Source organism: Primulina huaijiensis, chromosome 16, assembly GCF_012295235.1.
Source record: "Primulina huaijiensis isolate GDHJ02 chromosome 16, ASM1229523v2, whole genome shotgun sequence".
Taxonomy (NCBI): Eukaryota; Viridiplantae; Streptophyta; class Magnoliopsida; order Lamiales; family Gesneriaceae; genus Primulina; species Primulina huaijiensis.
In genome coordinates this window covers 15928505-15938149 of record NC_133321.1, presented here as the reverse complement: position 1 = coordinate 15938149, position 9645 = coordinate 15928505, and the positions used below count along the sequence as shown (strand labels likewise).

At 33.6% G+C, this 9645-nt stretch overlaps 2 protein-coding genes across 2 annotated transcripts; both read left to right on the top strand.

The window, feature by feature from the left end:
- Positions 1–2017: 2017 nt before the first annotated feature.
- LOC140961637 (histone deacetylase complex subunit SAP18-like) lies at positions 2018–4171 on the top strand. Its single transcript, XM_073420289.1, has 6 exons — positions 2018–2190; positions 2657–2689; positions 2784–2894; positions 3445–3540; positions 3825–3902; positions 3976–4171. The coding sequence occupies exons 1-6, from the start codon at positions 2074–2076 to the stop codon at positions 4012–4014; spliced, it is 474 nt and encodes a 157-aa protein (XP_073276390.1). The 5' UTR covers positions 2018–2073; the 3' UTR covers positions 4015–4171.
- Positions 4172–6148: 1977 nt separating this feature from the next.
- On the top strand, positions 6149–9620 carry LOC140961289 (bifunctional nuclease 2-like). Its single transcript, XM_073419715.1, has 10 exons — positions 6149–6346; positions 7107–7415; positions 7708–7878; positions 7967–8016; positions 8118–8174; positions 8281–8346; positions 8473–8547; positions 8774–8892; positions 9048–9139; positions 9352–9620. The coding sequence occupies exons 2-10, from the start codon at positions 7124–7126 to the stop codon at positions 9402–9404; spliced, it is 975 nt and encodes a 324-aa protein (XP_073275816.1). The 5' UTR covers positions 6149–6346; positions 7107–7123; the 3' UTR covers positions 9405–9620.
- Positions 9621–9645: the final 25 nt, after the last annotated feature.

Here is a 9645-nt window from a genome sequence, read left to right as displayed (position 1 = left end):
ATATATATAATTTTATGGTGCGATTATTTGAACGCAAGCTATAACATATATATGTTTATGCCTAATATTACAGACTCTAAGCGTGCCTTACATGAAGTCTGAATCCAGGAACAAGAAAAGCAAAGTATCGAAAGGGGTACGATTTTCAATTATATCTCGATCAAACTCTTCTTTGCCTTTTATGTTACATTACTATCTACTTAGATTTTCACCATTTAATATAAAATAAATATTATGATATATCCAAGGTAATTAATTAAAATGATGATTGATTTTTTGTAGCTTGATAACAATATTGTTATTCTATCATCTCTTAAGGTTTATCTGGAGTTGAAGAATTAAATTGAATAACCCCTCAAATACGTAGGCTGCTGCAATCTTTAAAATATATAAGATTAGATTAATAGTAAACAAATTTAGATTTTTTTTCTTGATAGAAGGAAAAAAATGAAAATATCATTGGGACAACTCCAGAATCTTCAGAAAAGGAGGAAAAAGAAGAAAGAAAAGGAATAGGAAAAGTGAGAAAGTGAATGGGAATTAATTTTTTATTTTGGTTTTTAAGTTGTCAAAGTTTATTTATTTTTCATCGAAACGTCGACGTGATATCAGAAATTGTTGACGTGTGTTCAACACTATGTCAACTGTATGTTACAAGGACTGAAGTTAAAAAAATTATCAATTTATTAAGCCAAGCCAAACTTTGACTGCTTACAAACCAAAAACGAAAATAACCAAATTACAGTACTAGAGTTATTATTTTGTCTGAATGGAAAAATAAGAAGATTTTTTTTTTGGGTTCTACTATCAATAACTATGAACGCACGGATGAATATAAATTTGATGCTAAATAAATGAAATTGTTGTAGGGAACTGTTGGGAACGAAAACGAAGAGTCCAAGAGAGACCTTAAAACCCGAGGGCTATGTCTGGTGCCTCTATCCTTCTTGTCCTACATAACCGGTAACGGCGGTGCACCTGTTTGGCCACCCTCTGTCTTTGGCGGCGCCACCGGATAACTAAAACCCTAGAAATCTTAGGTTTATGTTATCTCAATTACCCTTGTGATTTTATCTAATGGAGCAAACTTGGTCTCCCCTAGCTACAAAAGAAAAAGATTATATATATATATCTGATCATGGAGTGGACCAAGTTTGATCCATTATCAATTAGTGATCAGTTATGATTTCCTAGCTAATTTGTTGATTAGCGCTTAACTTGTTTCATTTGTTTGTGTAAACTAACGAAATTGTATCTGTGTATGATTATTGATTAATCAATTCTTGTCATGAATCCTCAAGCAGAGTTTCGTGGTAGTTTATGTGAATGATTGATTACCTTAATGCTCTCTAGAATCTAATGTCTTGGCGGGAATATAATTTTTTGGGTCTACGGCTTGTTCAATTTTGATCTTGGTCTACTAAGCATTCAAAGTTTGATTTTGATGGTATTTTTTGCTTTTATTTTTATTTTATTGGAGTGCTGACATGATACAGAAAAATGCTGATGAGACAGAGAAAAATATGGGGCATAACCTCCTTGCAAATGGGTAAATGCGATTCGCCTTAAATTAGGAAATGTTAAAAGAGATTTTTTTCAAAGAAAAAAAATAACTGAAACAATTTTAAAAAACGTAATGGATTGTTCAGATCCTTTTTAGAAATCTATACTATTATACCAAGTGTGAGTACATGATAATAACTACTTAGAGAGGACACCAAATTTTTAGAAATCTATATTATTATATTAAGTGTGAGAACATGATAATAACTGTCTAGAGAGGACACCAACTTTTTTTTAATTAAATCTGAAGCTTGTTCAGATCTAATGCTGTCTCGACGTTATTCATTGACTTGGATTTCGTGATTTAAGTGGGCATTTAAATACGGCCCACAGTAAAAGAAGTTATGCGTTAGGGACTTTTAAATAATGGGCTTATCCCTGTATCAAGCCCAATGTTGGCTAAAGAAAATTCTAACAGTGAGCTTTTAATAAAGCCCAAAACGTATGACTAAAATATAAACCAGATTCGATTCCCACAATCAAACGTACACAACTTAACACAGTGGAAAGATGGCAGAAGGGCAACGAAGACCTGGAAGGCCTGGCCCTCCGCCGGGTAGGGGCCCTCCGCCGCCTCCTTTCCCCAAGACCTCCGTCCCTCGATCTGAACCTGTGGATCGCGAGAAGGTATCCTTCTGCCCTTCTATGTATTTTTTATATGATATATTTATTTAGGGTTTTAGAGGTACGGTGGGTTTTTTTCCTCTCCTAGCATTTACCTTAGGGATGTCTGGTTTGTAGCTTATTGCTAACTAGGGACAGTGGTACTTAGAGAATCAGGTTGCGTTATAGTTTGTGTGCGCTTTCATTTTTGTGCTATTTTTTGGAAGCTCTGTTTAAGCTAGTAATGAGAGAAGGAAGGGTTGAGAAAAAAATCAATGGTTATTCGCAGAATGCTCAACATATTTCTTGATAAATGAAAATTTGATTATTAAGGGTTTATCAAGTGAAATGTATATGACTTGAAAGTTGTGGGATACTTTTTTCTTGAGAAGTAATCAGTGTTATTAGTTAGAGGGGACATTAAAATTTGTTTTTTCATGGGATTATAGCTTTTATTTATTTGACTTTTTGTTGTCTTATGTTTGTACAGACTTGTCCATTGTTGCTTCGTGTTTTCACAAAGGTATACTCGTCATTCGTGAACTACAGCATTCGATTTATATGAAACAGAATTTCCTATACCTATGTTTATATTTTATTTTTGGAACAATTTGCAGGTTGGAGGCCATCATGCTGATGGAGATTTTGCTGTGAGAGGCAAGGAACCAAAAGATGAAGTTCAGATTTATACATGGATGGATGCAACTTTGCGTGAATTAACTGATCTGGTTAGAGATCTGAGATTCTTTGGCAAACTTATTTTTGGTTTCACCCTCAGTGTTCAAAGTTTTATGTTTGTTCTTGTGCATTGAAATAGCAATGGGGTTTTTTGTTTTTGATGCATATTAGTGTTTCTGCATTTGTTTTCTTTGTTTACCATGTGTGGTGTAGGTTAAAAATGTTCATCTCCTCTAGTTTCGGTTGATTTTAATGATGCTTATATTGAATTAGCTGCGGTAAAAGTTTATCGCTTTTCCCATGTATAATTTCTTTTGGTAGTATCATTGGATTCTAATTTATTCATTAGCGTGATAACTATTGACTAGCCCTCCCTTCACTAACTATTTTTCAAAACAAGCTTAGAGTTTACATTTTCAAAGTCGTTCGATGCATTATTCCTATGATCGGATGCAAAACCGAGCGGTTTTTTTTCAACAACAAAAAAAAAGCTAGTAGTGCCTTGTGTTTTCTTTTTTTGTATTTTGTATCCCATTTTTTGGAAGAAAAACTCTTTCAATGCAATTTAGTTTGTAGTTAACCATTTTATTTGCTTTTCAGGTGAAAGAAGTAGCTCCGGAAGCAAGAAGAAGAGATGCTATTCTGTCTTTTGCTTTTGTCTATCCTGATAAGCGTGGTCGTTTTGTGGTTAGAGAGGTAAATACTTTGTGTGCTTTTGCAGACTTTTATCATTTTCCCACTATATTGATTTCATTTTTGCATATTGGCATCCTAACTGCCAATCATCTCCTAATGTTAGACGTCATGGATTGTTCTTCTCCCCATACCGATCATTGATAATGATGGAAGGATGGTTAGACATTAATATGTTAACCCGTTGAAATATCGATTCACGAAGTATGTTTATTTTTTAAAATATGCAAAATTTCTAACGAGAAGAACAAAACTTGTCCAATCTGTGTTTCTTTTTCATATTTAAGGTAGGGAGAACCTTCTCTTACCCTAACGGAAGGCGGCCTGACAGTGGAAGCAAAGCCTTAGGGGAACTCAGCTTCCAGGTAAATAGTCGTTCGGCAACATAACAAGGGGGGTTTTCACAAAATGGTTTTGACTTGTTGCATGCTAATGCAGATAGGTGATTACTTGGATGTCGCGATCCTCACCCAGTAAAATCCATGCCTGTCTCCTTTGCAGCGCACATTTGATGAGACTTACTCACTCAAAAAAGATACATCTGTAGGTGTGAAGTAATTGCAATCCATTGCCTAATGTACCTCTTTTCAATCAATGTTTGGTACTTCGATGAGGAAAAAAAAAATTGTTTTTAGCGAATATAAATGTTCTGCATTTCATATTTAATTAATATAAGTAGGTGTTTGTAAATTATTTCACCTAATTCATTTAAATTTTTTTAAAAAAATTTAAACATTTTTGTTTGTAGTAACTAAAAAAAATCGATTAGACATGTCATTAAAAATAAAAATAGAAAAATAAATTAAACACATTATTTTTTAAAAAAATTTATAGGGAAATAAAAAATTCGAAAGATTCGTAGAAATGTTCACTAATTTAGAATTGTTTTCTTATGAAATTTTAGAAGTTCTTATTTTAAAATATTAGTGTCAACCAGTGTTTTTATAACCGGACCGTTAATCGAACCGGTCAAGCCTTAAAAAATGGTTCAATCGGTTCAACCGAACGGTCGAATCGGATCAATAAAATTAATATTTTATTTATTTTATATAATAAATAAAATAGTAAAATATTGATTATTTATGTTTTTATAGTTTTTACTTAATTTTTAAGATGAAATTTACAACAAATATCCAAATAAACATCACTTTTCAAATTCAAAAATCCAAATTACACTTAACATGTAACCAAATAGTGATGACCAAGTTTAAGTACCCAAGAAAACATCAAGTTTAATTATACAAAAAAGTATCAAACATCCAGTTTCAACTTTCAAGTTGCATCCTTTGATGCCCACACCGCATCCAATTCTTGAAGTGTTCTTTCGTAGTCATTATCATCTTCATCCCCACCATACAAAAGTTCTTCCAAGTCCAAAGAAGGTGTTTCTTGCATTTCACCAACACCTTTATCAAAATATTTTTTAAAAAATTAAAATAATACATGTTTAGCAAACAAAAAGCAAAAATTTGTTAAAATATTTTTCCGGTTTTTCCGGTTTAACCGGGTTTTAACCGGTTTTTCCGGTTTTTCCGGTTTTCGGTTTTTCCGATTTAACCGGGTTTTAACTGGTTTTTTCCGGTTAAACCTGTTTTCCGGGTTTTTACTTATCTCCAGACCGGTCTGGAGGCCGGTTCGCCGTTGAACCGGTCCGACCGGCCGGTCCAGTCCGGTTATAAAAACACTGGTGTAAGAAAAATAAATATCTTGAATTGTTGTTTAATAACATGATGTATGTTATTATAAACTTAAAATATTTATAAAATCAATCGAAATAGAAATTTAAAAAATCAGCAAAATTTTAAATCACAATTTAGTTTTAATTTAAATAAAATAATAATTAAGATTCAACCAATCGATGGGACCTAAATATTAGGATCAGTTAACGATAGGATGGAGAAGATATATCTTTTGCAGTTTGCATAAACGGGCTTCAATTTCCGTATATTTACATTGCAAGGACTTCTTTCTTATCCAGAATGTCTCGGTGATAGATGCACACGTGTCGCACAACAGATATTTCATCCTGTCAATTCTTCGATGACGTCATCTTCTAAAGCTCAGTGTGTGAAAAGTCATAAACACCCCCTGAGATAATATATTTAATGACCTTCATCTAGAATGCGTGGACCCAATCATTGTACCAACTTTACCCCTCTTTCTTTTTTTTTTTTTAAAAATAAAATTTATATTATTTTCTTAATCATTTAAAAAAAAAATACTCATTAATTAAAAATTGTTAAATGTTTTTAAATCTTAAAAAAATTGATATAAAATTACCCATTTATTGTTTTCTTTGTTATACGAGAGTACAGTTCAAGAAATGTAAATATTAGAAGCAAAATTAACTATTAATCTATATCATATTATTTAATTTAATATATTATATTAACTAATTTCGATATATCAATGTCACATCAAAACTTCTCTACAATTTTATTCTTTATCTAACGCTTGAATTTATTAATAATTTTTATATATATCTTTATTTTTTTATGATTTTTTTCCAACTTAGTTAAAATTTAACATGACAAAATAAATTTAGCCAAAGTCAAATTCAGATTATGAACTTGTTATCTAAAAAAATATGAAGAAAATTTTTGTTGCACAGCTACCAAAATTAATACAACAGATAGCTTTACCAATCTATGTCTTGGAAGAAGAATCTATCATCGTGTTTTCTCTCTCTCACGCCATTGTTTCCCTTCCTTTATCCACTCTTCTCTTGTCGGTCGTTAATTATCCTTGCACGCTCTCCACTCCTGATCTCATATTTCTTTCTTCTTTTTTTCTGTGTGTTGCGCTCCAGGTCAGTTATCCTCTTGTTTTTGATAAATTTTGGTGATTCTTTACCTTTTTCCTCTTAGTTAATCTGCAGCTTTTTGTGGGTTTTGATTTGGAGTAAGATCAGGTTTCTTCTTGAGAAGAGTGTGATGTTAACACGAACAGGGAATTCCTTTTATTCTGTCAAACTTGCATGTTGAAAAATGGAAGTGGGGTTAAAACTTGAGATTTTTGGGGATACGGTGAGTTTTCATGGGAATTTTTGGCTTGAGGACGAGGTTAGCTTGTAAAATTGGACAAGTACTTGGTTTGACTGACTTTTGACATTTCTTTGAGATTATTATTTATGTACTGAATATGTTGAATTTAAAGATTTCAACTTTGTTTAGTCTCTGTGCGGTATATCTTGTGATGGATTAATCATCACTTGAAAGTATTTTTGTTAAAAAAAAAAAAGAATACTAAACTCTGAGTTTGACGATTGAGATGATTGGTTCTGAGGTAGAAGAAAAAATTAATTTGAAATTTTTTTTAAATCTTCCTGCTATAATATACTGTCGGGGTGGAGTTTTCTCTTTGGAATTTTCAAGAAAACAAAATTCGGAATGGCCACAGCTGGAAATGATGATCAAGGTGTATATAATATTTGAAATAATCTGCCGGCACCTTTAATTTATGACTATAAAATACACTGATTTCATGATACTCGTTGGTCTTTTTCGTTGTCATCATTTTTTTGCTTGTGAGCTGTTGTGATCTTTACTGATTATATATATTTAATGCAGTTGGAAGGAATTTCGAGATGGCTTCTTTGCAAGGCCCTGTAGTTTTCCCTGTGATCAGATCAAAACAAACGGGAGTCTACTCGGTGACTTTTGGTTCTCTTTTTCTGAAAGATAAATTCATTAGAAGTGGATTTTTGGGGCTCAAAGGGCCGAAAAGTGGCAGCACTAATACAGGTTTTCTGCAAAATTCAAAGAAATGCAACATGATTAGGTGTAGTTTCAGTTCATCATCAAATGGTAATGGAAGCACGGCTGAAAATTCCAATGAGAATGATGCTGATTATGTCGAGTCTAGCGTGATAGAAGCTGGTACGTGGAGGAGTTGTGCTAGTTTTCCCATCATTTAATTTACGGTGATTCATGTTATCGAACCTATATGGGTTAGGGGTTAAAATCCTTGTATGCCTGAGCTTGTTGCATATCCCTGATTTTCTACATTTATGAGGAGGCATTGTGGGGTAGATATTGTTGTCATTATTTAAATGTCATTTCGCCTCACAAATCGAGTGGTGTTTGAAATTTGATAAAAAAAAATTCTTGTGTAATCATTATTCAAATATGCGAGACTTGATTGATAGTCTCGATTGGCTGTTTTTAATAGTTGAGGTGAAAAGTGGCTCAGATGGTTTCATGATCAAGATGCGAGATGGTAAGCATTTGAGATGTATCCATAACAATCCTCAGGGAAGTCATTTTCCGGATTATGCACCACATCCTGCAATTGTGTTGAAGATGGAAGACGGAACTGGACTCCTCCTCCCAATTATAGTTTGTAAGTTCATAATGCTACAATCATTCGAAACATATATTGAAGCCTGTTTTTTTAAATTATTATATCTGGATTCTGGTTTATGTTGCAGTGGAAATGCCAAGCGTGTTACTCATGGCAGCTATACGTAATGTTCAAATTGTATGTTAGGTTCTGTTTCGGTTATCAAACTCAAAACCAAATAATATTTGTTCCAAACTTTGTAGCTCATGCAGATTCTAATTTTTTGACAAAACTTTCAGGCTAGGCCTACGATGTATCAAGTAGTGAAGGATATGATCGAGAAGATGGGCTATACGGTTGGTTTTAATTTGTTCTAAATAATTTTATTTCATTGTGCCGGAATTCCTGCAGAGACATAGCTTAGGTAATGCCTTTGATATGTTTGTTGGCCTCTGTTTTCAGGTTAAACATGTACGTGTCACCAAAAGGGTACACGAGGCATATTTTGCAGAGCTGCATCTTGTCAAGGTAATTTAATCTATGTTGTTTTCGTCAGTGGTTGATGAAAATATGTAGTCCTGTGTGATCTACTCAGGCTTAATTTATAGTTAGTGGTGTTCTTGATGTAGTAATATTTTTTTATCCTTCTTGAAGTTGGATAATGAAGCCGAGAGTGTCAGATTCGATCTACGGCCCTCAGATGCAATTAACATTGCAGTGAGATGCAAGGTAAAAGAATTTTGCTTCGACTTCATTTACCCTATATTTTTTTTGGGATAAATTGGTTAACAAAAAAACTGTTACTCGAAAGATTGACTGTGTTGATGTATTCGGCATATACCGAAGATTGAAATTAAATTGTGTTATTGATTTAAGAATGTAAGAAATCAAATGGATCAACCCATTGTAATGACTTCATAAACATTATCTTGAATATACAACGTGGTCTTTATAGGTGCCGATACAAGTGAACAAGTTCTTGGCGTATAATGATGGAATGAGGGTCGTTGAATCTGCAAAGGTGTCTATGCAGAGCTCTTTGTCGGATGGCCAATTTTTCACCGAGCTGGACAGGTACATTTATTGTCCTAAAGGACCTAGCAACCTATAGATATGGTCTTCAGATAAGATTGATGATGTTTTGTCTTGAGGTCGAATGTCAGTAGGCATTTACAGTTTCTGAAAGAATAACGTGAAGGGAAAGATATCTTACTCAGTCGTCATCGCAGGCCTACTGGACAGCCATGTATCGATACAAAGGAGTTTGATCTAGTACGGAACATGCTAATTGCTGTGGTCGAGGAACGTTACAGAGATGCAGGTATAAGATCCAAACTGGCTGAAGTAGTCGCTGTCCCGATAGAAGACGATTACACCCCAAGCAAACTAATTTTTAAAAAATTTAATCAATGTTTATCCCTCCAAATTCCGTTTATTCATTACATACCCATGTGTAACCTGTATCCATATGAATTATTTGGTCCATCGTCAGTGACGTTCACGCATTTCTTAATTTTTTTCCATCTGCTGCAGCTTCATGGAGGGATAAATTGACTCAGCTCCGCTCAAAGAAGAACTGGGTGTAGCGTGTCGGATCCTGTCGATGGACAGTGGGGTGTATGAGGATGCCTTGTGTACATATGAATCATTGGTCATGTATGTATATATGTATAGATTAAACCATAAACAGGCCTCTGCTAAAGTCCTGGATAAGTCTATTCTCAGTGATATGCATCTAGGCAAAATTGTTGGTATTCTTGCATTTTCGTTACAAAAAAAGGTCTATGAAGAATTAAACTAATCTTTATTGGGGTGGGGTTAATGTGA

Excerpts from the sequence above, each read along its gene's own strand:
- LOC140961637 (XM_073420289.1), top strand. The coding sequence starts at position 2,074 with ATGGCAGAAGGGCAACGAAGACCTGGAAGGCCTGGCCCTCCGCCGGGT. Across the intron at positions 2,191-2,656 it reads AACCTGTGGATCGCGAGAAG|ACTTGTCCATTGTTGCTTCG; the intron begins GTATCCTTCTGC and ends ATGTTTGTACAG. Across the intron at positions 2,690-2,783 it reads TGCTTCGTGTTTTCACAAAG|GTTGGAGGCCATCATGCTGA; the intron begins GTATACTCGTCA and ends AACAATTTGCAG.
- LOC140961289 (XM_073419715.1), top strand. The coding sequence starts at position 7,124 with ATGGCTTCTTTGCAAGGCCCTGTAGTTTTCCCTGTGATCAGATCAAAA. Across the intron at positions 7,879-7,966 it reads CCTCCTCCCAATTATAGTTT|TGGAAATGCCAAGCGTGTTA; the intron begins GTAAGTTCATAA and ends TTTATGTTGCAG. Across the intron at positions 8,347-8,472 it reads CAGAGCTGCATCTTGTCAAG|TTGGATAATGAAGCCGAGAG; the intron begins GTAATTTAATCT and ends TCCTTCTTGAAG.